This window comes from Penicillium macrosclerotiorum (genome assembly GCF_028827735.1).
Source record: "Penicillium macrosclerotiorum strain IBT 26536 chromosome Unknown utg000008l_segment0_segment0, whole genome shotgun sequence".
NCBI classification, from domain to species: Eukaryota; Fungi; Ascomycota; class Eurotiomycetes; order Eurotiales; family Aspergillaceae; genus Penicillium; species Penicillium macrosclerotiorum.
Window position 1 is genome coordinate 1,837,217 of NW_026643087.1, and position 27,239 is coordinate 1,864,455.

The following is a 27,239-nucleotide window of genomic DNA, read 5'->3' on the forward strand; positions in this document are numbered from 1 at the left end:
TCTCAATTGGTTTGCAAGGAACTTCATTAATCGATCTTTGCACACGATCCAAATGCCTAGGCACCACCCGTCTCATGCTCATCGATCATCAACATGAAAATCAGCTGTTTTCATGGCTAATCATCGACACCCCATCTCTTTAGACAGCGAGTGTTGCTCGAAACTTGATAGGTGTGTTTCTCCGTGCCACGAAGCCCTCAAGGGTTTTTTACGAAGATTTCTTGACTAAACTTTGGCCTTGAAATTAGATAGGTGGTAATCATAAGTGTTTGGAACTGATTTACCTTTAATCGATATTTGAAAAAGGGTGCCGGTCGAAGGTTTTTAATTTACCCGTCGGCTACTATGGTTTATATCTCGGTTGCCTGATTGAAACTGGCCTTGTTGACAAAGCAGAACAAAACTTGAAAATCAATCTCTGTGCGGCGGGCGAGGAGTTGGATATGTGTTGTTCAGTCATTAAACACCAGTGGATCGATGTCTCATTCCTGAAATTGCTTATTACAAGTGCGCACTTATTTTTCGTTCATGCCATTTTCCTGCTGTATATTCTTGGTAAATTATAGAGTGGCGTTGTTCATAGCGCTTGAAAATTGACTATTTGACCACTCAGCAGGCACTGACTAGCTTCCTACTGCATTATTACGCTGTAATCTGTTGTATTTTTAGGGTCATGATAGCACTGTAATTCTTTTAGTATTGAATTTTCCAAACAAGAAATCAGAACAATATGTCAACGTAGTAGGATACGGTATCGGCTAGGAAGGCTGGGGTCCAATAGAACACGATGCTCAATCTGATGATGTCTAACTATCTTAGTGTTAAGCCAAGGCGCTCGCAGACGATCTGACAGACAGAAAAAGACAAAGCTGGCATCAACAAACCAACCACCAAACCGCCGCACACCACGCTGGAGAAAAGCCTCCCCAGGGGGGAAATTGGTGCTTAATATGAGAAAGAGAGTGTATTTTTCCAAAAGAAATGAAACTAGATCTGTAAATACTTTGCACAAAAAATATATCCTCAAATCAGAGAGCACCCATCGAGGCCATTTCCCCACTGGAATCGAAGAATAGTAAAGGTGTATTATTCCAATAACTGAATCTTGAAGAGATTCAGTTCGAAAGAAAGGGGCATTCTCTTTCTATTACCTTAATGTCGTCTTTTCCGCTGTTTGCCGAAGGTATGACGATAAAGGATTCCGATGCCAACTTGTTGTTCTCTGTGAACATATAGGGGAATGTGTGGGTCTTCTCTATATTCAGTAGTTTCTCATTCCCGACAAATAATATACCACTATTATTATTCTTCGATTCTATAACGATTGAACATTAATATTCTTTCTTTCTTTACCTAATCAACAGGTCGCTAACCTGCAAGTTCTACTCTTCTAACACTGTGTAGGTAGTAGCCAGCTAATAGGGCGAAGGTGAGCACTTGGAGGCGTGTTATGAGGCCGAAGATCAGCCAAACTGCTCCAGGCAGAATACATTTCCGGTTTAATGAGGTAATAAAGCGGAGGACCTTTTATATTCTGGCTAGTTTGGGTGCTGCTAGTGTGACTTTTCAAGTCTGGGAAGCGAGCAATTTTGCCTTCTGCATACTGTCAAGCTACTTTGGAGCTATGAATATTGAACCCCTTCGGTCCTGGTGTATGCTTAAGATAGTTCTAGATTGTCCGGATGATTGAGCAACCAATAATTGCTCAAGGGTGTTGTAATGCCTTCAGCAAGCCTCTGTTTCACCGTTCGGGCGGCCTCAACACAAGTTTCCTGAAGCGCCTGGGCCTCCTCCGATGGATTTTCCCTCACGGCCTCTTTAAGCCAAAGAAGGGCTGAATCAACCAGCTCGATATCATGCTGGATCTTATAATGACGCGAATTATACAAAGTATTGGCCGTCAATAGCACTATTGCAGTCGTGTAAGGACATGAAGTCATCCTGTTACCGTCAATAATGGTATTCTCAATGTGGTGTGTCACTACTAACCAGCGAAACCAGGCATCTTTTGACCACATCTCTCGAAACAAGAGCATGTAGTTTCGGGCCTGGTGTACTATTGTCTCCCAAGCCGGGGGTAGCTGCATTATCTGAATTCCTCTGCTATGGTCGCGAACACCACTCACCCATTGTCCATCCCAAGCGTCGGCCCGGTTAACAAGCGCCATGCATTGGAGACTGATTGAGTGTAAAACACAGAAAAATCCACCATTTGCTGGTTTGTTTCTAATACTCGAGATGACAATACTGGCGCTGAATTCGGGAGGTATGGAAGCTCGCCATTCATCGAGCGCGCTAATAATGTTTTCCTTTGCATTGCCTCGCTCTTCCAGGCTTCGATTCACTGCTCTTGTTGAGTAAAGGGAGTCATATATACGACCCTCAATATTGGCCAGCTTAACGCGAGCCAGAAAATAATTTACTCTGGCATTTCCATCGGCCGTAACGACAATGCCAGCCGTGTTGTCATTATCATCATTACTCGTGGGCAAGGAAGACGGTAATTCCACGTCAATGTCGTCATCGCGTTGAACCGAAGGTTGTTGGGTACGAAGACTTAAATCTTTGTCAAGAATGTATGCCAGCCAGAAGACGCGGGCATGCTGTCTCCTTTGCACAAGATCTAGATGTGCTGATGCTGTATGGCTGTGGAGGCCTAACTTATGTGCGAGACGCATGGTTGCCGATATTAGGATCAAAGATGGGGTCAAGTTGTGTGCAGTTTGGAGTACCATCACCATGCCTACCAGTACCTGTATGTTAAGAAGGCGGGTCTCACTCAGCATCACAGTAGATATAATAGATTTTGCTTTGTTGAGATACTCCATTGTTTGATTCTCCTGGTACTGAGACCGGACATTACTAGTGCTTTGTGAAACATGTTGGCTAGCCAAGGCGAAGACGACGTTGACGGCAGCCCATACTACTGGGTCGCGTTGTCGGGGTTGATGGGCATAGCATTCACCGACTAGACGCAAGAGCGTGTCAGAATGAAAGAGCGGTAGGACCGAGTTGTGAGTGTTGAGAAATATTCCGACCAGGGTCATGGCTTCCTGAAGTTGAGGTAGTTCCATTGAGCCAATCATATGATCGTCGTCCTCGTGTTGATCTTCAACGTGTGCTGCTCTTGTCGTCTTGTCGAGCCCTTGTATCGGATTTGGGGCCTGGTTTTGACCTCGGTTCTGACCCTGTAATTTTTGAGAGTGAGTATCCTCATTTATCCAACGTCCGAGGATACGTACCAGTTGAGTCTTTAGGCGCCATACTTCCGCTCGTAGGCTCTGGACTTCATCCGCCTTCTCAGCCCCGATATTGCGTTGTGCTCTAGGCTTTGACTTCCGGCTCAGTGCCATGTGTGTGCAATCCGTCTCATAGTTTATGCAGTTCGAGCAGCGAGGTATCTGTCCGTCGCACTTGATCTTGCGAGAGTAGCAGAGATCACATGCCTTCCCATTAATTTAGCACTTCGTACTTGATCAATCCGTAAATTCGATTAGCGGCCTACCTTCCTCGGTCGATTACTCAATTCCATTTTAGCTCCAATACTCTTTGAATTCGATTTAATTGTTGTACTCCCTCCGTGGAGCTAAGTCCAAGATTGTTTTGGCAACTTATATGAAAGCCCCACATCCGCAGAAGCGGAAATTAGCTGACTAATATCCCGGTATATTTCCAAGGTTGGAAGCACCATCTTGGATTACTAATACACCACGTTCCATGGGAAGAGAGGTACCGCAGGGTAATGAAATCTTCGATAATGTCTAATGTAAAACCTCCATGCAACCCAGGAAGAAAGTTATTCGCAGGGAGCAGAAATAGCCCGTGTAGTGCTTCTGCTAGAGTAGTAAAGAGGCTAAAATATAAGTGAATCACAGTCGCAGTCAGCTATAACCGATTTGGTTCCGCGGAATTCGTGATGTATTTTATTACTAATCTCAGAACTTTGTTGCGTCCATGGGTGATTTGGCTGTGACGTGCAAAGTCTACATGAAATACTTAGTATGAGATATCTATCAGGTCCCGGGCCTGCTTCAGGCATCAACTATATGCAAGCGGTCTGTGGAAAGGAATGTATTGCAAGGTAAAAATGTCAATGCTTGATAAGAAGAGAGGCTCATTCTGGTAGACTGGCATCGGTCAGAGTAGACAAAAGACCTTTAAGATGTCAAAGTAATTTGCCTCACCATCTATTAGCGCATAAGAATTCCAAATCCCCTGGTTCTTGTCTATCCCTTGAAAATATCTAGTACCCCAGACTATCTATTCCAGCCCGGATCGACTCCTCTAACCCAACCCAACCAGAGAGGTCGAAAAATGACTTGACAAGGTCCTCCGCTCTCTTAGCAGGAACAATATCACTTAGGTCTCGGAGCTCATTCTCAGGAGGACTTGGAATTTCTGTGTTACCTGGACGGAATTTTTGCAGAATGCGGACGAATTCCTTCCAGGTAAAAGTCGAGGCGAAGGCAAACAGACGTTCAGACTTGACCTCGGGATGAAGAAGACCAATGACATGTACGCGCGCGAGGTCTACAACGTCGATGTACTCTATTTTCAAATACTGGTCAATGAACCAATCGAGTTGAATGTATAGTAGCAGGAGGAAATAGAAGTAGCACAACACCGTGGAAAACATCGCACGATACTTACGTCCTGGAAACCCGAAAGCTGTGGAGTCACCCTTAAGCAGGTTGGCTGCCCACTTCATGGTGGAGCCAGATATTTCGGAGTGAAGGACTCGTCCGAGCTATTTGCAAGATGAATTAGCCAATGGAACGGAGTAAGGTATCCAGTAATTTGTTTACAATCCACTGATATTCCATGGAGCGGGTGCACAACGGCCCTAACGCCGCCCCTTTCGTTTACTCACAGTATAATAGGGCAAAACCGCGTTAAACGCGAACATCGGCTTGTTCTCTTTAATCCACTTCCACGCCGCTAGTTCACTCTCCGTCTTAGACGCAACGTAGACCGTGAACGGCTTGGCATCTGTTGGGGTGCTTTCATCGTAAGCGGCTTTGATCGTCGCCGTATTCCACGTGTCTAGTAACACTATTAGCACAAAGCTTGCAGTCGTAAATAGAGATTATACATAAGAAGATTTTTGGTCAATATCCTCGGTATACAAGTTCGGCAAAGTGAATGCTTACCTTCAGTGACCACAATCCCTTCGACCCCCGGTTGGGGTAATGCTGCCGCTGAAGCCGACGAAGTGAGAACGACTCTCCGAATCAGTCCTTTTGGTTGCTTGGCGGCAGCTTCCAAAACAGTCTCGGTGGCTAAAACAACTTTCGGAATAACTTCCTCAACATTCGGGTTAAAGGTAACGTCCGATGCCTACAATTAGCTGTTTAGTACTATACGCTGCAGAATTTCTCAAAGACTTTGTAGCTGGGCATAGCTATGCGGCAAAAATTTAGAAAGGCTTTGTCCATACCACATGAATGACACCGCTAACGTCCTTCATTGCCTTGCTCAAAGACTCAAGGTCACTCAAGTCTGGGATAATAACCGACTCGAAACTATTCGGACCAAATTTGGATTTGAAAAGGTCCTCAAGCCACGGCTTCTGTGAACGCACCGTTCCTCGCACAAGGTATCCAAGAGATAAGAGTTGTTGAACAACCTGCGAACCAATAAATCCATTGGCACCTGTGACCAGAATACGAGAGCCAGGCGGAATAGCACAATTTTCTTCGTTGATCGACGTCATTTTGGTTACCAGGTGTTTGTTCACTTGCAGCAAGGTGTAGTAAAATAGTAGAATTCTAAATTGAAATAACTTGAGCTTCATTTCCTGTCTTGAGGATCATTGAGTGATTTATATTCTATTTCCATCAAGCTGGATAAGCAGATGTCTGCCTCCGTGGAGCTGGGTAGGCTATTTTATTTATCAGCCATCTACCATGACTTTCCAGGAGTCAAGTGAAATTTTGCCATCATTAAATCTCCACATGTTATAAATCATAGCATTTGAAATGAACTCCGCGGAGCTGGTGGGGAGGTGGGAGGCTATTCTTCCGCCTGGGGGCCCCACAGCCGGTATTAATCAGCCGTCTACCATACCTAGACAGTCAACGGATCAGGAGTCAAATTAGAAGTAGCATTGTAGACCCTTATAGACATTACAATACATCGCATTCGAAATGGCTTGCGCGGAGCTCACTATCTTAGGCATGGTCTTGTCAAGCTTATTTAGCTAAAGCGTATAATTTCAGCTGGCCTCTCGTGAAATCCTCAGATTACAGGCTCTATCGCTTAACGTCCAACACACTTCTCTTTTTGTTCTTCCCCCCACGTTCTTGAGATATATTTCCAAAATGAAAGTCGGCATCGTGAATGCAGGCAATGTTGGATTGCGTCTGGGTATTGCCTGGATCCGCCTGGGTCATGATGCCGTGCTCAGCAAAGACACTCATGCGGAACAGCTTCGAGAGCGCGTCCGAGAACTATCTTTGAAAAAAGGCATCGGAGAGGACGAGACGGCCCGGTTTAAATAGGGTTTACTTACGGACGCTGCAAAATATTGTGAGCTTGTCATTCTGCCCACATACTTCCCACGCTTGGGTCATATCCTGAAAGAGCCCCAGAACGACCGCATCATGCTTTCTGGGAACATTGTGATTGAAACAATGAATCCACTAAGTATGGATGCCAACTTCAATCGGTACCATGACCTCAAGTGCATGGAAAGAACCTCCATCATGGAGGAGGTAGAGAGAGTTTTTCCAGAGGAAATACTTGAATCACTACTACACACATCTCAATCGACTCTGGAGATAAAGACGGGCGTATACGATAGCAGAATGCCCTACAAACAAGGGAAATGTTGCCTTGCTTTGCCATTCAAACTAGAGGTGGATGAGTACGCGAGTCATACTGCGGCAGCTCCTGCTCCAAATTGTTTCTCCTTTTATGCTCAGTCTTCTTGGGTGTTTCGTGTGTTGTCCCCTACTGTGGAATTTCTGGCAAGGAGAGCTCAATCGAATCAAAAAGATCACAAAAACGAAGAAAAATAACATACAACAGCAGGGATTCGCTGGTGGTCACCCACCCAACTACTAACCTGCCGGCGTGTGGCTTAAGTACGGCTGAGCGGACGGGAAGCCCTGTTCTCCACACCCTGTGGTCGTATGTACAAGACACATTCAGAAATAGAGTCAAGTAGATTGTTGCTGATACCGCTCCAGTATCAATGGGAAGAGCGCCGCTTTAGCGTTACGTGATTTGGGTGATTAGGGTTAGGGAGCAAGAGACAGGGTAAGATGTCGAGATGGAAGTCTGCATTATACGGCTAAGACCCACTCATTCCCGTGTGCGTCAGATTGTCACAGAGATACTCGGAGCCACGTGCTTGAGACTGGATTGATGGTTGGGAGGAGTGGTCATCTTGGTTCTAAGCTTTTGCCTTCTAGCAAATTCCTGTGTGGCAGGTAGGAGCCCAAGATACTCTATATGTGATTGTCATCTAGCACGGCCGAAACTTGAGATGCCCAGTATTTTAAGTAACTTTCATGGCACTTGTGGCACTGGGCCATTTCTAGCGCAGGATTTGAGGCATGCGCAATGGTTGACAAAGATTGGTTGGAATTCTTAACAATTCGTTTCCATTACATAGTAAGACATTATTGCTGATACACATAATGATAGACATGACAATCATAAACCAACCCACTCATGGTGTTTTTGTACATAGAGAGTCTAAGCTTCTCTTTCTCTCTTCTCTCAATATGTCAAAGAAAATGCATCGAAGCCAATATTGGCCTCTAAAGGATGTTGCTCCCTACATGGGCGATGCTCTATGATTTCCTCTCCGTTGAAGAGAGATTTCTATATCCCTCAGTACCTTGGAAGTTCCATACCGACTAACTCAATCCATGACCAAGTAGGGTCGGCAGAAAGCTCTGCATCCATAGGTGGCACAACCCAAAGATGATTTCTTCCCCAGGAAATGTCATCCCACACTTCTTGATCTGAGAGTGAATCTGACATTGCGGCAGAGAAGTCCAGCTGAGTGCATATGGGAGGGCCTTGAGAATCATCCATCGCCGCGGTGGGGTTCTGAGCAATGAAATCATATCGAACGCGTTCGAATGGACGAATCTATGGGAAGCGTCGCCTACCGGACGTATTGCAATACTCCCCAATGGAAGCACTGTATTCAAAAGAGCTGCCCAACGATTGTCGTGCCGGTTTCCAGACTGGTACATTGCTCGAAACTGGACCTCGTCTAAAATGGTGACTAGTGGCTGAATGTTTGTAAAGAATGCGTCGACCAACTTCAGTCCGGCGTCAAAAGTGAGAGGGACAACTTCTGGACTATTCCGGTAGTGGGAGCATTCAAATTTGATGCCAATGGTCTTCGATTTTCACGTTCATAACCACGATAATCAGTACCGACTTGCAGCTGTCGTTCGAAGCCGGATTGACTTTGCCGTTCATAGCCAGATTGGTTCCTGGCACTAGGGTGTGAGGATAGAAAGGAGATGGCGCTTGGATCTATCAATATCATCACTTTCATTACAGCATTGATTGATGAGACGCCTAGGTAGCAGAGGACTGTGCCACTGGGGAAATAGAATTGACATCATCGGAGGCATCATTCACGAGATCTTGCTGTACTTCGCGATCTGGCTCGGACTGAACTGGAACGATTTCATGTGTTTCAAGACAGCTCTCGTCGCGATATGTATTACTTTCAAGTTACATCGACGCATGCCATGTGGAAGCTGTGTCCGACGAAAGACTGGTGATTGTGTTTGAGCCGTCCCTTTGATCGAAAAGCAAGATATTCATCAGCTGTTCGCGGGTAAGATGAACTACCGACTCGAGCTGTGCGGAAGGTAAAAGGCGTCTGAGGACCGCCCGATAATGCAGGCCGACTACGGATAGCTTTCTATGATGCTTTGGGCGTTAAAATTACAGGATATCTCAGATTTCCAATATCTTCCTATACGACCCCGCCGTACCGGGAATCCGAGTCAAGGGTGGATAATGCGTACCGCGAGGACAGTCTTTTCTCCCCGTATCGGCAGAGATGCGGCTTCTTGTAGGATACACACGATCCGCAAGGCTGCAAGCGATCACAGCAAGATTTGCGGCGGCAACATTCTTCGCAGCCGCGACGGTCACATAGAAACGCCGTATTTTGCGGTTTCCCATCTTCCTCTGATGGCCCCGATGGGCGGTTTGACCGGCAAAGCTCGAAAGTATGAAAAATTGAGAACTTTCAGCCCTGTCACAGATGGATTTAAAAAAAAGGGAAAAAAAAGAGCTTGATTGTTTGTGCACAAGTGGAGAGGAGACGCGGGAACGATCGTCGCGCTCTTCGGTTTGATCGCTTCTGGATACTGTCAAACGCAGGAAGTGAAGCAATGCCTTCTGCAGTCACAACGGCAGACCTACCTAGAGCATGCATTTCGGCTTGGTGGGTACATATTTGTGCAGGGCTGGGGCAAGAGAGTGTTCATTGTGGATTACATATGTATTCGGCTTCTCTCGACTCTTGGATGGTTCCAACCGCTCCATGAACCTTCTCCCGTAAGCTGGATGCGGGGGATCTGGGGAAGTTTTCAAACGGAACTACGGTAAGCAGGCTCTAGACTGAGCCTGACCAGAGCGATCTCTCGTACTTGAATCGTATTCCTCTAATCAGAGTTCCCTTGATCTCGCACTGGCACTCTCCTCTCGTGCGATGCGTCGGAGATCCCTGACGGGGCGAGTTTCAAGGGCAACGATCGTGCTGGAGTGTTCCAGCTACGCCAAAAATGGCACGGGGTTTTGTTTTTCGGACACAGGAGAGTATGGGCCAACGGTAAGTCTGTCGAACTAGAAGCCTGCAGTGCCCAGCCAATCCTTGCCTGTGATCCTACCCCGCATTAGTGCTGCACTCATCCTGCACTGCTGCACTGGTCCTACATTTTTGTCCATCGTCGTTCTTGTCTACTGGACTGGAGTATGTCCTTAGAATTGTCGGCCTGCGTAATAGCCACGAGTATGGATCTTTGCCCGGGCAATCCCCTGCAAGCGTAACGTAATTAATCACTTCCTTTCCGGTCACGGAGGGGCTGAGATGCGTGACTCTTATGATCTCTGACCACTACCCCTAGTGGGTTAGGCCAGGGATACGCACGATGTGTGCACTTCTCTTTTCTTCAGCATATTCGAAACTAGTAGGGTCTCCACGCAGATCCCAGACAATGATGATCTCGACCTTCGTGTCTACGCAACAACCGCTTTGTTCAATTCCAACCGATATCGTTCAGTACACTGGAATATTGCTTTACGAATCCACGTGATGATGCATTTCGCCCTCGTTAACTTCTTCAAGCTGCTCTATGGGAGCAATGCGGCTATTCAGAGACATGATGCAATGACAGACCGATTCAATGACGATTTATAGATATGGAGTCAGCAGGGGTCCTCGTTCATGCCGCGCCGGAGGGTTTGATACACTACAATCATTCCAAAGGCATAGCAGTGGAGATTTATTATCAGATCAAGGTTTACTTTGAATAAGTCTCAACAGCTGATCGAGAATCACATTTTTCTTCGGACGCCAGGTACATAGATATATCAGCAATATCGTCAAGCATTTCAGTCGGACTTCACAATGTCTGATTCTGGGCTAAAGGAGACCTTCTTGTAGACAAGTACCACACTACGGGTCAACCTGCTCCGAAGTTCCATCATCACCAGCCCAGCGCTGAACTGATCGCGGAGGCAAGAACGGCCGCCTCCGCAGCGTGCGTGGAAGCGTCAGGGTGATAGTCACAGCCAACATCCGAGCCCTGCGTGGGCCAATCAACTAGGTAGGCATTGAACCCGAGCTGGGAAACAGCAGACTGAAGCGCAGTCTTCTGGGTGGTATGTTGAGCGTCTGCCGTCGTTGGAAAGGAGTCACTTAACATGGGAGAAGTGAGTAGAAAGAACTTGGCTTGAGGATAGTGCTCCTGGATACTGTGGACAAAATCGACCATCCCGTTGGTGTAGGTGGTAGCGTCAATGGGCGACCGCGCGTTGTACGACTGTCCTGAGGCGTCGTAAGCAAGATAATTAAAATCATTCGTGCCGAGATTGATGACCACAGCATCCGGCGTCCAGTCCAACGGGAAAGTGTAGCTGTTGTCGGCATCATTGGCGCCATAGCGAGTATAGAGCTCCGGCATGAGAGGGCTCGTATCAGTTGTGCCAGTAGCAATGTTACGCACCAGCCCCTTGCCACTCCAGGCCACGACACTGTAGTCGGCTCCCAGAGACTCCGCCGCCAGGGCCGCATAGGTCTTGGGGTTGTCTTCCAGAGCAGCCGTGTTGGTGCAAGGGTAAGTGCCATCGAGGCCATACCCAACAGTAATGGAATCGCCGATCACCTCGATCTTCTTGGAAGGGACGGTATTCGCTCCTAGAGTTCCATCCGTAGTAATATCGCCAATGATGATCGTACCAAAGAGGGCCTCTGAACGTTTCCGGAGCTCGACAGTATGGGTTCCTTGGCTTAGTCCGGCAGGGGTGGAAATTGAAGTTCCAGTAACATTGGAGATCACTGTCGGCGCGCCACCATCGATGATCAAGTCAACACTGTTGGTGCCAGTGACTGATGATAGGGCTATGCTGGCGGACGTTCCAGTGAAAGTGAAAGCTACACCAGTGCCTGGCCATGTCAGCTCCTTGGTCGCCGGGTTGACGCGGCCAAGATAGCGAATCGTTCCCGTACCCAGGGTAGGACTGGAACCGGAGGATGTAGTGGAAGATGCCTTGGATGTCGTGGATGTTGAACTTGTTCCTGATCCACTGCCACCAGGCTGGCACTGAGAGTACCACTCATTGAAAACGACACACGTATAGCCGGACGTACAAGTTGTGACGCCTGTATACCCTGTGCCACCGCACTGCGTCCATGCGGCAGCTTGCGCCGCAGCAACCCCTAGGACGAGCGGAGTAGCCAGATAAAACTTCATAGTAGATTATGGACTTGAGGTTTGCACCAGGACTTTGATAATGCCTGAGAGGGTGTGTGAAGGCTGAGCAACAGATCTGGGGTTTCTTCAAGGGAAGAACATCGTGCTATTTAAAAGACTCGCAGTGACAGTGCCTCGCGAGGGACTGAATGTTGTTCTTCTGTACAATTGGTGGTAACCAAATTATGGAGACACAGTATAATAAACGCCACAATGGACGAGCGGAGCTCAGGATTTCGGCGTCCTCGATACGCTTCTTACAAGGTCCACGCCTACAGGCATAGTAACTCTTTTGCACCCGGGGCCCAGAGAAAGTCTCCGCACCAATTTGAGGCATATTGCGGAATACGACATCCCAATGTGGTAACGTGTATGGGAAGAATTGGGGAGCTAAAACGCTAGCGTGTCGCGATTCCGTCACTGTACCGGATTACGCTGCAAGTCCCAGTTCTGCAGAGTTTTGAAAAAAGAATAATGCTTATTCCGAGAATTATATACTCTCTAAACTAGTTCTTTGGCCTGTTATTATATAAATTAAATATCCGAGCCTTTTTCCGGCTTATCTGTAGACTTACAAGGCTTTAACGTTACCGTCACGATTACGCTTTCTTTTCAAATACTCCGGATTAATCGTTACTGTCAACCAGAAAGAATACTGCATTATTGCAAATTGGTTTGTTCACCTTTTTTGTGGTCTAGCGTTCATTTACAGTTCGACAGTAACCTAACGCTAAGTTTTACTATTAGTGTTCTATTTTATATCAAAAATAAGATACTATCAATCTTCTATTAGCTTAGCTAGCCTATTAATCGGAAGAGAGGAATGGTCGGGATATTCCGACTATAGTATAGATATTTATTAGACTAGCGATGAGCGCTTGAGTCTCTTATAGTACCTACCCTAGTACCCGACCTAGCAAGTAGTGCAAGGGTACTCCCTACTTTTATACGTGCTAATTATCGCTGAAAATACCGCGAAGGTAGTCGATATTCTTTGCTATAACTAGTATGAAGCTATTAGGGAGCACACCTAGACACGTGCTTCCTATACTGAGCCAAAAGACCACAATGTCAAAGTGCTTGCACATTGACAGCCAAGGACCCAGATATAGTAGCGCACAATAGTGTTTTCCCTATCATTAAGAATCCTTACTCCGTTCTTGCCTACTCTTACCTATTCTCACCTCTATCACCCTAGTCTCAAAGTTCTTACTTCTATCACCCACACTTACATAAGATCAAATCCGATGCTATTTTAGAGCTCATGGCGCATTAATAACTGACTGCGTGTTATAAGAGGCTTAAGTACGGCTGAGCGGATGAGGAGCCCTGTTTTCCATGTCCTGTGGTCGTATGTAATTGAGTATCAGCGGAGGATCTTGTATACAATGTTGACTGATCCTTCAAAAAACCATATTGTCCTTCTGTCAATTTGCTATAATCTTAGTCATCCATACTATCCCTCTGGTCTTATCTTTCCTCGAGCAGAAATTTCTCATATGAGCTTCCCCTTCTGCTATGCACTGCTGACCGCTGATGGTTTATATACCTGTCAAATACAGTGTAGCTCTCCTCCTTCGTGCGTATGACAGGTCTGCAGGTGTCAATATTTGAATCAAAAGAAACCCGAGGAGTTATTCTTTGCTTACCGCCGGCGCATCAGATGTCACTGTGGGAGACTGGGTAGCCGTTGACGCATTAGATTCATCACCCTGGTGATGCTCATGCTGTTTTCCTGGACAGCCAGTTCCTGGCACGGCAATATCATATGCGTAAGACTCCAGCGCGAAATATTGGAGTGTTTCAGAGTCATGAGTAGATAATTCTGCATTCTCAACGGCCAAATCAATGACTTCCTCATATCCATCGGCAAAGTGTTCGACATAATTTTGCCCAATAGATGGAACATGATAGAGCCTGTGGAGAAGATCAGATGCCCAAAATGTATTGGTTTCATATTCAGAGACCGTGTAGCCTAATGCACACATTGTTGAAAGAGAGCGGCGTGTTTCATAACTGAGGTCGCAAATGACGGTTTCATCGGTCCCGTTCTCGCCTCGCCAGTGTCCTGCGTAACCTAATCGAGGAAAATATTTAGTGAAATAATCATTATATCTTTGGACCCGGTGGTTTACCTTCGATATCACAGTTCCCATCTGGATTATCACAACGGAACAAGACGTTCCTTCTGTCACCGTTCATTACTACATCAAAAGACCCTGCAGGCTTCATGGAAGGGCTATCGCCAAAATACTTTCTGTAGATCTCGCTTTCGTTTCCCCAACGCAAGATATGATCTCTAGCATGGTTTGCTAGAGTGGTTGCTTCACTCAATCCCAATTCGATTTGGCGACGCTGGGTAGCATTGCAGCTTGAATGAATTGCAAACTGTGTCACTGCTCCAGTATCCCAAGGAGATATGCTTGATTGAGAAAATGGAGTAGACCGATTGATATGATTTGGAGATGGCAACGCAGCTGAAATAGCGACAAAGAGAAGCGCAATAGGAAGACAGATGGCCATATTGAGGTTTTTTTGAACACTGATTTTTGAAAAATAACATTCCAGCGATCAGTGCCTTTTTTCTTTCTTTTATACCTGAAAACTTTTGAAATTATACCCAGCGATCTTGTGTGTCTGCCAAGTCTATCCATCTTTTGTATTGGGGCATATATTCCACAGGGTTTCATGGATTGAGTTCCCGTACGTCTTGGCCCGACCTCATATATCATCATAGTTTTTGGCATCATAAGCGCATTGATTATGCCAAGGGAGTACCTTGGTAGTTTAATTCTAAAAACTTCCCGCTATTTGAATCTACGGAGCACACATGCCAAGAACCAAGGCCAGCGGAGTTTTGCCAAGATGCTTGGAAAGAGGACCTTGATAGAAAAAGTAGCGCGGAAATGCCCCTCCCCGATGGTAAAAGACCCTCAGTCATATAATGTTTCATCGCTTGGCAGCGACCGAGAAAAGTCTTCTCCGCTTGGCAGCTGGTACCCTGCTCGGCACCAATTCGGTCAGGTATCCGTCGCTTATTTAAGATGCAACCTTATATAACTAAGGGCCAATGTTATATGAAAATATGTCATCGGTGATGTGAGATTGAAATCAAGTCCACTGATTTTTTTTTTCAACAATTTCATTTTGACACTCAAAATGCAAACTTTCAGGACCTTGATCATATTACTAGGCGTTTTGAAGGCTCATGCGGCCAGCTCCACCACGACAGCTGCCACGAGTTTGATAACTGGCTGCCATACTCATGGATCGGATATTTATTGCTACAATGAGAATGGAAGTGAGGTTCTGGTCTCTGCGACAGCAACTACAAGCGGTATCCAAGCTCAGTACACTGGTTGTCATACTCATGGAAACGAATCGTACATCCTCCGATTCTAACTCTTGATACATAGACTAACATTTGACTAATTCGCAGATACTGCATGGATGACGAGGGAAATGATGTTTTAGTCGAAGAAGAAGAGACCAATTCTGAGGAGGAGCATGGTGATGAACACAATCACAGTGATGAAGAGTCTGAAGAAAATAAAACAAACTGTCACTTTCATGCAGGCGTTGAGTGAGTTCCGTCTAAAAAAGCAATTCAAATATTGAGTTATTAACCTAGTTATGCAGACATTGCACTAGTGAGGACGAGTCAGAAGAAAATAGCGGTGCATCTTGTGGAATTCAGACAAGAGATTACGACGTACCACTAAGGATTGGAACATTGTTCGTTATTCTTGTCACCAGTGCGATTGGCGTCTTCGCCCCTATTCTGCTTGCACAGCTCCGTTTTGCATCTATCAACGCAATCGTGTCGATAATCCTTAAACAGTTCGGAACGGGGGTTATCATCGCAACAGCATTCGTCCATGTAAGTTCCGCGCTCGTTGATCAAGTCATCAAAGTTAACGAGATACCAGCTTTACACACATGCTTCGCTTATGTTTACAAATGAATGCCTCGGCGAGCTAGACTACGAAGCAACCACTTCTGCGGTTGTGATGGCCGGAATATTCCTTGCCTTCTTGTCCGAATACGCTGGCCATCGCTTTATGGCTGCTCGAGCTAGAATAGCCCCTTCATCGACAGTAGAGACGCCAGAAACCCAGCTTTCATCTCACAAGGCGTCACCCCCGTCCACACAACCTTCAAATCTGGTACACCTAGGCCATTCACATGGTCTGCCTCTCGATCCTACGAAGCCTAATAGCAAATTTTCTGTGCTTGTTATGGAAGCTGGGGTGCTCTTCCACAGCATTCTGATTGGCTTAACGCTGGTTGTTGCTGGGGACTCTTTTTACAAGACATTGCTAGTTGTCATTGTCTTCCATCAATTCTTCGAAGGATTGGCACTGGGAGCTCGTATTGCGATGCTTCCGGATGCTATCCTACCTTCAAAGGCCCTCATGGCAGGAGCCTTTGCTCTCATCACTCCGATAGGAATGGCAATTGGATTAGGCGTGTTGCACTCTTTCAACGGAAACGAGCGAAGCACCCTAATTGCCCTAGGGACACTAGATGCACTTTCTGCTGGTATTCTCGTCTGGGTTGGTGTTGTCGATATGTGGGCTCGAGACTGGGCGATTGAAGGTGGTGAAATGCTTGATGCATCTTTAGGGAAAGTATTGATGGGGGGTTGGCGCTGGTTGCTGGGTTGGTCTTAATGGGGGTTCTTGGTAAATGGGCCTAAGCGCATGCTAGAGCTCGAGCATTACTGTGTTGTCTGCCGGTGATTTCCGCTAGCGAGTTCGGAGTTTACTCCTAAGCTCATCAGACCCCATTATAGCACTAAAAATAAAATTAAACTCTTTCACACGATCTAGATTTAGAACAGGAACTAGGGCTCTGCCCTCCATTATCAGAGCATTTTAAGATTGTTTTCAACAGTGAAGTTCAAATCCCCAGATCTCTAGCCAGCACCATTTCCAGTCCGTTGCTGATAAGACCGAGATGGAGACCCACTTGGCCGGCCTATGTGGCCAATGTCTAACGCTTTCCCGCAACAACCTGCCTGATTTCGAATAGGCTCCCCACATTAATGAACACGAGACCCTTCAATAACCGACCCCCGCGTTGTGGCTAACGCGACAAGACGAGCAAAGAGTTGACTGCATCAGAGAGTCTTGAGTAACAACCATATCCCTGTCGCACCAATTTCTGTACATGTGGTTGGTTGGATTTGGCTCAATATCGGAGAATGCCTTGGTCGGGAGGAGGAGGACGCAGTGCAACAAAAGACGGCCGGTCACGCTACATGAAGTTCCGGATGGAGCTTCCTAGAATGGCTAGTGAGACGCTCGACACGGGTACAGAAGATAAGAGGGCTGATATTCAGAAGAGTGGAGCACCGCTAGGACAGCTACATATGAGCTCCCTTCCCTCAGCCCAGCGAGAGATTGAATAACTTCACTAACTTCATTTTTGATTTCCAAACACCTTCATACTCTTCCCATCGCAAAAAAGCTAGATATATTCTCCCCTGCCCCTGTTCTACTATCATTATCATCATCATCATCCGGTGGATACGCACCACACCAAACTTTCCTTAGATGGCGGTTTTTTCTCTCTACCCACTACGGCTTCATTCGCACTCCTATACCATATCGCTTTCCCAACCTCTCCGAAAAGCCAGTAGAAACAATACTTGGATATTTAAACACGTGCTCTAAGCCAAGAGCTATCGTGATTGACGAAGCCGTAGTGGCAAGACTAACATCATGTCCATTGATATCGTTCCTTTGGCGAACGCCGATATCTCCGGTGCTGTAGAGTGTGTTCAAAAGGCTTTTGCCGACGATCCCTACTTCCGATGGGCGTTCAATAATCCATCAAAGGTACGAGATCTTGGTTCTCACAACGAAACCCAGGCAAGCCCTTGTTGGATCTGTGAAACCCCCAGAATCAAAGGACATCAAAATGAAAACAAGGAATAACATTTCGGCAGTTTAATGTCCAGAGGAATGCGGCCTCCCTCGCGGCCCATTTCCAGTATGGTATCAACTGTGGTTGTCCCATATCTGTTGCAAAAGTGAGCCAGGCTGCCGGGGACCGAAAGACCGACCATGCACTCGAACTTCCACAAGGTAGCATCGTCGGCGTCAGCTGGTGGTATCCACCGCAGCCAGCCTACATTCCCCAGACATGGTCAGTCTGGGCGCAAGACTGGCTCCTCTCCTTCCGACAGCTCTTAAATAACATCCGCTTCTTGGGTCGCGGGGGCTCAATGCCCCACGATACTGGATCTGGAAGAAGTTGCAACAGGATACACATAAAGAGATATGGAAAGACCCCCGTGGCTATTACTTCTGCAATCTAGTCAGTGTGAGCTCTGAAGCTCGCGGCATGGGAGTGGGGAAGCGATTGATGGAGAGTGTCATGGCGAAAGCAGATCAAGAGAACATGCCATGCTATCTGGAAAGCTCTAAGGGGCAGCCAAATGTGACTATCTACGAAAAGATGGGATTTCAACTGGTTAAGGAAATTGAATGCGCTGAAGGTGGAGATGTCTGCAGGGTCAGTCCCTCCATGGTATCTAATTCAATTTTCAGAGTTGTGATTCGCTAACACCACTCTAGCTCTATTGCATGATTCGGAATCCCAAATCCAAGAATTAATGAAACGAACGTAACGAACACAATCGCAAGCGACGATTAGGAAGCAGCAAATTTAACTTCATATTTGAAGCTCAATTTCCTTCATATTTCCTTTCCTCGACGATCATAGACTGGGAGAAAGTACTTGAAGTAAAGGATCATCACTACAGGCTGCGCTGGGAAAGTTTGTGATCCTTTCACACATTCATTACGGCCAATGAGATTATCGCGCCGTCAGGCATTTTACTTTCTACCTATTATTACAGGGCAGGAACATGGTAACCGAAAGCTGGAATTTATAGCACTTCCCAAAGGCCAAAGTGAAGGGAGTTCATAGGCTAGGCAGAAATTGGGAGTCGTGAACATGGACAACGTGGTCAACATAGATAAGACCGACAAGGCTATGCCAGGATCTATAGTGTGCACTGCTAGCATTGAGCCCAAGCAAACCATCGAAGCATCAGAATCCAATAAAAGCACAATGGGACTTCGTTATATGCCTTCGTGGTCTAGTTGGTCATGACGTCGGTCTCATATTCATTTATGACGTCCCTGGTAAACAGGGTTGCTATCCGAAGGTCTCCAGTTCGAACCTGGACGAGGGCAATTTTTGTCATTTTTTGGCCCAACTTTATTGGAGTCCAAGTTTTATCATATCGAGATGATGCAATTTGTTGTTCCTTTTCCCTCGCCGTTCAGCAACTATCCGCATTGGAGGCGGGGGCTGTTTGCACAGTGTATAACTGACTGAGTCTCTAGCGAAATCCACTGCCAAATAAAGGAAATTGGCGATTCGCTTGTTTATTAGGTAAAATTAATTATCACAGAACACACCAACCTAGCCTATTTTTGGGGAAATAACCGGTTTAGTCTCTTTTTTATTTTTTATTTTATTTTTTCTTTTTTGACCAAGGTTGGATTGATTCACAGGTCATGGCAAGAAGGACCCCACAATGTTCATTTCTATCAGATTGAAGATCTCATATATGCTTCCAGTACTGATCGTCTCCGAATTGCTCATTATTAGCTATAAACATTTATATTGTTACATAACTGCGCTTATCATGATTATGCTGGGTCTAAGTCATATTTTGATACAGTAGCGACCTCGGATGGGAATATTTCATAGCGCTAGCCTAACGTTTTGCTTTCCTTTATAGAAGTGAAATTATTGACCTGTAAAATACTATCGCTTCCACAATTAGCATACAAAGTATGCTGATTGCTCATAACCGAGTGTTATCAAAGTCAGATCTCCTTGCTATAACGGTCCGCTTTTTTGACAACTGTAAGCTGTCCTTTCACAGCGAAAGACGTAGTAGAATATTCTTTTTCAATGATTGAGCTATGCACGTTAGATGACTATTAGGCCTGTGTCAGTTTCCTATAGTCACTGCCTTTCAATCAATATTCTTATTCCTATTAGAGCTTCCCTACTGACAAGCTGCTATAAAGGGATTTGCGCCTCCTTGTTTCCAGCCTAGTGCGAGTAAGAAGTGTTGCATATAATATAAGATTGACAGATATCGATTAGAGATAACAGATAGAAAAAAACAGACAGATGAAATACCAGAAACCAGAAACGAAAGGAGGGATCGCCGCCCCCGCAGTCCTAGATCCTGTAGTAGTCCACGACGCTACTATACTATAATATATACTATTTAAAGCCTTGGTAGAATAGTTTCCAACATAAAGTTATCTTTCTTTACATTTCCTTTGATCCTAGATTGCCGCCCTACATTCGTGTGTCCTTTGATCACGTGGCTAGATCGGAACTGCAAAGACGTCTAAAGACGAAATTAATCAAAACGACTGAGAGCGAAGGCTTGAGGAAGTAGTTCAAGAGTATAGAAGGCCTGTGCCATTTCGCCAGATTCTAGGTTGCTCCTTTAAATGATATGAATAGGTCTCAAGATGAAGATTTTGAAGATACCTAGTTTCCCGCCCTGACCTACTAGCGGACTTGCAGGTGCCACGAATCGTCCAGCTACAAATCTTGAGCTATGCTAGAATCGCAGTGAGGATGCCTTTGGAATATTTAAGCTTGAATCTGTTTATATTGGCCAATTTATCGAAGACTCGCTGGGATTGATATTGATTTATCCGATCGCCTCAATTGAAACTAACTTTTTTGACGAGAGGAGATATCCTATATTTGAGACTTGCTTGGGTTTAAACTTGTTTCGGGGTATAGATGAAGCGAACACAGTTGGCAAGTCGCTGTGGCTCTCGAACATTTTTTTTCAAGACACATGAGAGGGCCATAGGTGATCATATAATTCTGATTTCAATTCGATTGGCTAATTGGATTTATTATTGTCGTTGATAAACAGAATCCTTCATCGGCATAATCATGATCATGATCATAGTATATCGGTATGAAAAGAATATGAAAAAAAAATAAACATCTGATTTTGTGGCGGCTGCCCCATGGGCGACCAGAGCGACTTGATCAACTAATTGGTCTCCTATTTAAGGCTGCCTATCAACTAGATTACACATAATTAGGCGTTGGTCTCACAGGAGACCTGATGTTCTAATGTACCATGGGAAACAGAAACAGTGAGCCTCTCAGATAGTGAAGACCAGTTTCCTTGCTAGAAAAATTTCATCCGTGGATGCGGGTATAATTTGATCAAGCAGCGCAGTAAATCTCTTCCGAGATAAGTCAAGAGTACATATTTTTAGCCCGAGAGGTAAATATTTTTTCCGTATCATTCGGGTTCTTGCGATTCTATTCCAAGATCACGACTAGGAAATGGTCAAAAGTCGACGAAGCATTGTTGATGAAAGTTTATCTTCGAACGTCGCTGCTTTTCCATTATTGCTCATCAGTGGACGGCACTAGGGATCGTATTCAAAATTTACACGATATTAGGTGCGTGCTAAAGTTTGCTACCGTATTTTTCATTCGTCGTTTCTAAGGTTATGGAAATATGATTTCTTTCTATCCATCATCAAAATACTAGGATTTTCTAATTTTTGTGTCACTTTTCTTAAACAGGGCCTTTGGGTTCCTTCGGTTCTTACTGTATTAGTCCATGATGATCCCGCTGATCATTGAGACGGTCAAATTCTCGCACTTTCTGCTATATACATTTTATCACCGCAAACAATATTTCGGTGTCAATTTTATTTTATCTTTTTTCTCACTTTGATCTCATGCCATAACTCTTTCAGGCATCATTTTTTTTAACCGGAACCACACTCTTCAACCGCCATAGACCACAAATCTTGTCTTGTGCGGGGACGGACGCGCAGGCAGCCCAATTGTGAATGCGAATCCGAGCCCGGCCCCACGGACAAGCTTTGCACTAACCACTGTAACCACCGGGAAATAGTGGACACCCTGAAATCGAAGTCCGAATCTGCGTCAGCCCTGCTATTTCTGGTACAGAAAATTTGATTCTTTCGTAGATTCCTTGCAGATGGGGTCAAACACTCCAGAGCCCGGAAGAGACGTGGATAATAATAGGTCAACCACTACTTATATTTTTATGTTTGATACTACTACCAGCCACATCGTTCAACATAGTGAAATAGTATAGAATCATGACTCTCCGGCTCCGTAGCCAAAGCGTCACGCACACCGCATCCGCGGTGATCCGCAAATACGATCTGCGAAGGCACAGCCGAAGGTCAATCCCCATTTCCAATAGCATTGTATGTACATATTCGGTCGGTCCAAGGACCCATAAATGCGCCACAACGCACCAATTATGATCCGGTACAGTCCGTACGAAACAGAAGCCACAGATCAGATTGCGAATATGAGGCATCGCCCCCGGGCTGGCGTAAGCCCGTTTTGTGCTCCGTTCGCTATATGAAGTCGCACACATCCCTGGCGTTTCCTTCCCTTTGTTCTTTTGTTCCCTGCTTCATCGCTCTCCTCTTTCTCATCGGCGTTTCCGCTCCTCCATCGCTTATCCCCAGCGTTGATTGCACCTTTTGCATTCGGGCAGATCGACCCCAGACCCTCTTTCTCCTCATGATGCACTGACCAACCCTGAAGGGTCTCAACTATACTTCAACCGACGTCTTTTTAAACCTCTCGATCGCCTATTTTGAACAGACTTCCCGGCCGTCACAACATTTCCTACCACTATGGGTCTCTCCGACTCTGCCATCATCGTTATTGTCCTCGTGGCATGCTTGTCGGTAACCGCTCTTGGCGCTGCGTTTTTCCGAAGCCGTCATCCGGTCGAAGACGAGGGCCGGTATAACACATCCCATGAGCAAGGACAGTATATGCGCACAGTCCGCATGAGGAACTACGGGCATTTGCGACAAGAATCACTCGGGGCCGCAAAGGATCTGGAATCGCGATGTATGTTTGGCCGGATCCTTCCACGATCGCATCGACTCCAACTTGGTTGCCTGGATGGAATTATGCCGCTAACCGAGTGATCATCTAGATACCAACGATGAGTCCTCGGGCTATTATCAACCCCACACGCCTGCGGCATGAAACTCCCTCTCTTCCGCGTACATAACGCACTTCTTTTAACGAATCTCCGATGAGTACGATTACATAGATGTATGGGAGGATGAACTGGGATTCATCCTCATCTGGCGCTGGGACATTACGGCGCACGGAATGGGAATATGGACGGATTGGCAGGGCCCAAATCCCTCGATCAGCGATCGACCATAATTTTTTTTTTTTCGAATGCACTTCGACTTGGACTATAATGACAGAATGATTCGGTCTTCATAGTCGGAACTAGTAGTCGCATTGCAGAGTTTGTTCTTTTTCTCCCCTCCGTCTTCATCGTTACCATCTGTGCCTTATCCAGAGCAAAGTTTATCGGTTCATGTGCATCTCACCTTGATTATCCGAGGATCTTAACTGTTTCTGCTGACAATTTGAATTGTGTCCATAACATCAATGGTATTCTATATAGCAATGCATGCTGCTGCTTGATTTTGTCTTTCGAAGCTCTCCTTTGACCCTTTCATGCTCCAGCCTGCCCGTCAGCTGCCGAGTGAAACTGTCTCGAACAAGCCACACAATAGATGAAAATATCAGGTCGCTAATCTATACAGCAGGTCTTATTCTTCTCATTCTAGTGTTTTTGTTCAAGTTTTTGCTATGGCTCTTTATTCGCAGAGCTAATCAGATTGCCAGTCGCGCATTGATGAATCAACATTCATCCTTTCCAACATACCGGATACTTCTCCCTTCGGTGGACTTAACAGGCAGATCAAGATACTCTCTGCATTCTCTGCAAGATATGAAGAAAAACTTCATCGGTTCCCCCGCGTTGGACGGGATTGAACACCTAGACATGACGTCAAAGCGAATCAAGCTTCTCAAACTCAAAGAAACCATGGCATCAGCCCACTAAGTCTGCTCGCATCATCAACTCCTGCCATCCAAATGGTCTTTTGCGTCAGATATCTTTGGCGACCATGACTGATCAAGGCCAATCGCTGTCTCCTCCAGCCAGACCGCTGTCCATCGCGCTTTGGAACTTCTCGTCGCAGTGGTTCCTCGTTGCGCAAGGCACAGGTATCATCGGTGTGATTCTCCATCGATTGGATTATCAGTTCAATGGTCTACAGACCCTGGCCAAGATCGTTTGGATTTACACTATTGTTCTACTGGGCCTGGGCCTGGCAGGGTACCTACTCCGCGTTATTCTGTATCCACGACATGTCCGGCAACAGCTGCGGCACGACCTTATCGAGACATCCTGCCTAGCCTCTTTGCCGATCGCCTTCACGTCGATTCTCCAGGTTGCAGCTCTGCAGTATGGCCACCGTGCTGGCTTGGCGATCTACATCCTCTGGTGGGTTCAAACTGGTCTGGCCGTGGTGGCCTGTCTCGGCATCCCGTATGTCCAACTCCAACTGCAACCTCAGGGCATCCAGCGTCTGCCCCCCGCCTCCTTGCTGCCCTTCATCGCGGCACTGACCTCCGCAGCAGGTGGAGGCGTGATATGTCGCTATACCTATGTCAGCCCGCGCCTGCAAGTACCGGCGCTCGTTGTGTCCTACCTCGAAGTGGGCGCGGGTCTCGCCCTGGCGGCCGGCTTCGACGCGATGATTCTCGTCCAACATTTCGATCAATTCAGACCTGCGCCGGAGAAAGTGTTCGCCGACATGATTGTGTGTGGGCCCTTTGGCCAAGGCGCGTTTGCGCTCCAGGTTCTCGGCGAGACGGTCCAGCACGGTAGTTTTGCGGCGTACCACCGGGGCACTTTCTTGACAGCGCAGGCGGCGATCCCTATCGGGTATGCCAGTCAATTTTTAGGCCTGCTTACTTGGGGCTCCGGGATCTTCTGGTGGTGCTTCGCCATCCTTAGCATCTGCCATACGCTGTGCGCCCAGCCAGGCGGGTGGCGGCACACTCAATTTAGTATGGCGGCCTGGTCGCTCATCTTTCCATGGGTACGTGGATCTAGCGTTTGTTCCCCCCCCCCCCCCCTACTTTGTGGTGGGTCGTTCATGGGGTCGTCAGATCGCCAGTTTCTAAAAATGTTCACCAGGGCGTTTTCACGAATGCGGCTGTTGAGTTTGGCAAAATCATGGACTCGCCGGCCTTTGCCGTGGTCTCGACGGGTCTGCTGCTCATCCTGCTCCTCCTCTGGCTGGTCGTTCAGGGTCTGACAATCAAGGGAATCATCACCGGTCGCATTTTCGGTCTGGACCGCGGCTGGAAACGAGGTAGCCTAGGCCGCGGGGACTCCACGGAGCCTAAAGATGTATGAGCGGTCTTGTATTTCGTATCTCCGACCCAGATCAGATTCAACGCGCTCGTTCAGTGTCGGTGTTGCGAGACCTCGGACACGGCGTCTGAAGTCCGGTCTGGCGGTCGGTCCGCGCTCTTCGATGGCCCCCAATTTTTGGCTGTATTCCAACCTCCAAACCTACGAATTAGATACGGCTTACGGGCTAGCAGTGCGGCAGTACAGCGCAGCCTCGGTCGATCGACCAGCTCCCGTTTGCTGTCCTATACCTTCCTATATGCCTTGGGCCCTACAAGGCGCACTCCCGGCTCCTGGTTTCCCCTAATCGGTTACCCTAATTTCACTTGCAGGATTTCGGCTCGCATGATCCTTGTAGCTCTACATAGCCGGATTTTACTCTCGCCCCCAAACACCCCCCAAAGTCCGTGGTGATGGAAGAATTTCGTCCGGGTCGCAGTGGTTTCTTCATGCGGCAAAAGCCGAGACCTAGCCACGATAGCCCGCCACTGCGGACGGAGGGCTTGGGGGTAAAAATCAGCCGCAACTGTGTCCCCATGTGTTTGACGCTAGGCTTCACTTCGCATTGGGTTGGCTGGATTCTGGGTCGACGTCAGTGCCTCCTTGGGTTAAACGGCGTATTCGTAGACTCGTGTTCGACCCAATCCCCACAGATGGTTCGCGCCATGGTTACTAGATTCGGTCTACGGCCGTATTGGTGAATACGAGTACGGCGAGGAGAGCCAAGTTGGTGGAGCTAACTATTTATTGACCACAATGTCATGGCGAACAAGTCGGTGAAAAAAAAAGAAAAAGAACAGAAAACTATATCTCTGTAACATCGCGATAGTCGAGTTTCTTCTCGTTCTAATCCTCAACCATGATTTTCCGGCAAGAGCCGATGCTGAGCACTGTCTCGCTCAACTATGACAGTGAGGCCAGCGACGAGCGGTACGAATCCAGTTGGATACACTTCCAGACGGCTTTGGAGGACCGGAATCTAATGGCATTCTAGACCGTCGCAACCCACGCATACCAAAATCCAAGCAAATTTTCAAATTGCCCGCCCACCACCCAAATCCTCTCTCTGGCTCCGGCCCCGACTTCTCCTCCAGATCCAACAAGTGATCTCCGATCATCGCCCCGTCCCCGTCCTCGAAATATGGCAGCCGCTGTTCCGGAAGCCCAAGCTGAGCCACGACTTCCTCCAGCGGCCCAAGCTGCACCGGGGCGATATCTACGCGACCAGCGATGAGTCCTATCGCGTCCGTCCCGGTTCGCCGCGCAAGGCGCTCGCCATGTCAGACTCAGAGGCCAGCACGAGCAGCACCGCGTCCCAGGAGGATCAGCAGAAAGACATTGTTGCGGTGATGTGCCAGCTCCCGGGCGAAACGGCGCCCGCCGCGACTCTCCACTTTAGCAATGCACAGCGCAGCTGGCAAGGCCGCGCGGGCACCGCAGGCGCTGACAACATCCCGTGCTACCGGTTTACAATCCACGACAAGAGCGGCAGCGACGACGATCCGGGGCGGATGGTCCTGCAGTGGGAAAAGCGCAATACGGCAAAAGAGGACCTGCGGTCCCGGTCGGCGCATGCAGAGCAGTTCGCGCTCTTCCTGATCGATCGGCAGAAGAAGCGGAAGAGCCGCATAGCAACCATGGATCCCGGTGGACTCGAGATCCTCATCCGGAAGACGGACATTATAGAGAATCTCCAAGTGTGCCTGGATTTAACAAGCCCGGTGTCGTCGTCTGCTGCGGGCAGCGGCCTCGATGCCCATGAGAACTTATTAACCTGGCTCTATACCCATGTTCTGACATTAGGTGTTTGGGTGGCCCAGCAAGAAGGGTGGTTCAGCTAGTTCAGGCTCAATGGGCCCAATTTTGAAATAAATGAATGAATGACCAATGACCAATGACCAATGACCAATGATCGAAAAAAAAAAAAAAACTATCTAATTATATTTAATATCTCTCAGTATCTCCCGACG

At 47.0% G+C, this 27,239-nt stretch overlaps 10 protein-coding genes across 10 annotated transcripts; 6 read left to right on the plus strand and 4 right to left on the minus strand.

The window, feature by feature from the left end:
- Positions 1-1,658: 1,658 nt before the first annotated feature.
- On the minus strand, positions 1,659-3,353 carry N7462_008840 (fungal specific transcription factor domain-containing protein; the record flags this gene model as incomplete). The annotated part of the gene is made up of 2 exons (XM_057080554.1): positions 1,659-3,188; positions 3,243-3,353. The coding sequence occupies 2 exons, from the start codon at positions 3,351-3,353 to the stop codon at positions 1,659-1,661; spliced, it is 1,641 nt and encodes a 546-aa protein (XP_056930882.1).
- Positions 3,354-4,243: 890 nt separating this feature from the next.
- On the minus strand, positions 4,244-5,713 carry N7462_008841 (uncharacterized protein; the record flags this gene model as incomplete). The annotated part of the gene is made up of 4 exons (XM_057080555.1): positions 4,244-4,747; positions 4,871-5,043; positions 5,151-5,337; positions 5,438-5,713. 4 exons carry the CDS (start codon positions 5,711-5,713, stop codon positions 4,244-4,246), a joined length of 1,140 nt encoding a protein of 379 aa, XP_056930883.1.
- Positions 5,714-6,320: 607 nt separating this feature from the next.
- Positions 6,321-6,500, plus strand: N7462_008842 (uncharacterized protein; the record flags this gene model as incomplete). The annotated part of the gene is made up of 1 exon (XM_057080556.1): positions 6,321-6,500. One exon carries the CDS (start codon positions 6,321-6,323, stop codon positions 6,498-6,500), a length of 180 nt encoding a protein of 59 aa, XP_056930884.1.
- Positions 6,501-10,691: 4,191 nt separating this feature from the next.
- Positions 10,692-11,957, minus strand: N7462_008843 (uncharacterized protein; the record flags this gene model as incomplete). The annotated part of the gene is made up of 1 exon (XM_057080557.1): positions 10,692-11,957. The coding sequence occupies one exon, from the start codon at positions 11,955-11,957 to the stop codon at positions 10,692-10,694; it is 1,266 nt and encodes a 421-aa protein (XP_056930885.1).
- A 1,552-nt stretch (positions 11,958-13,509) lies between these two features.
- Positions 13,510-14,480, minus strand: aspf2 (major allergen Asp F2; the record flags this gene model as incomplete). The annotated part of the gene is made up of 3 exons (XM_057080558.1): positions 13,510-13,551; positions 13,607-14,034; positions 14,093-14,480. The coding sequence occupies 3 exons, from the start codon at positions 14,478-14,480 to the stop codon at positions 13,510-13,512; spliced, it is 858 nt and encodes a 285-aa protein (XP_056930886.1).
- Positions 14,481-15,116: 636 nt separating this feature from the next.
- zrfC (putative ZIP Zinc transporter) lies at positions 15,117-16,630 on the plus strand (the record flags this gene model as incomplete). Its single annotated transcript, XM_057080559.1, has 4 exons — positions 15,117-15,340; positions 15,397-15,540; positions 15,597-15,837; positions 15,887-16,630. 4 exons carry the CDS (start codon positions 15,117-15,119, stop codon positions 16,628-16,630), a joined length of 1,353 nt encoding a protein of 450 aa, XP_056930887.1.
- A 1,053-nt stretch (positions 16,631-17,683) lies between these two features.
- Positions 17,684-18,580, plus strand: N7462_008846 (GNAT family N-acetyltransferase; the record flags this gene model as incomplete). The annotated part of the gene is made up of 4 exons (XM_057080560.1): positions 17,684-17,800; positions 17,911-18,217; positions 18,283-18,479; positions 18,542-18,580. The coding sequence occupies 4 exons, from the start codon at positions 17,684-17,686 to the stop codon at positions 18,578-18,580; spliced, it is 660 nt and encodes a 219-aa protein (XP_056930888.1).
- A 4,083-nt stretch (positions 18,581-22,663) lies between these two features.
- Positions 22,664-23,027, plus strand: N7462_008847 (uncharacterized protein; the record flags this gene model as incomplete). Its single annotated transcript, XM_057080561.1, has 2 exons — positions 22,664-22,886; positions 22,975-23,027. 2 exons carry the CDS (start codon positions 22,664-22,666, stop codon positions 23,025-23,027), a joined length of 276 nt encoding a protein of 91 aa, XP_056930889.1.
- Positions 23,028-23,971: 944 nt separating this feature from the next.
- N7462_008848 (putative malic acid transport protein) lies at positions 23,972-25,272 on the plus strand (the record flags this gene model as incomplete). Its single annotated transcript, XM_057080562.1, has 2 exons — positions 23,972-24,952; positions 25,051-25,272. The coding sequence occupies 2 exons, from the start codon at positions 23,972-23,974 to the stop codon at positions 25,270-25,272; spliced, it is 1,203 nt and encodes a 400-aa protein (XP_056930890.1).
- Positions 25,273-26,128: 856 nt separating this feature from the next.
- N7462_008849 (uncharacterized protein) lies at positions 26,129-27,110 on the plus strand (the record flags this gene model as incomplete). Its single annotated transcript, XM_057080563.1, has 2 exons — positions 26,129-26,199; positions 26,264-27,110. 2 exons carry the CDS (start codon positions 26,129-26,131, stop codon positions 27,108-27,110), a joined length of 918 nt encoding a protein of 305 aa, XP_056930891.1.
- Between the last annotated feature and the right edge of the window lie 129 nt (positions 27,111-27,239).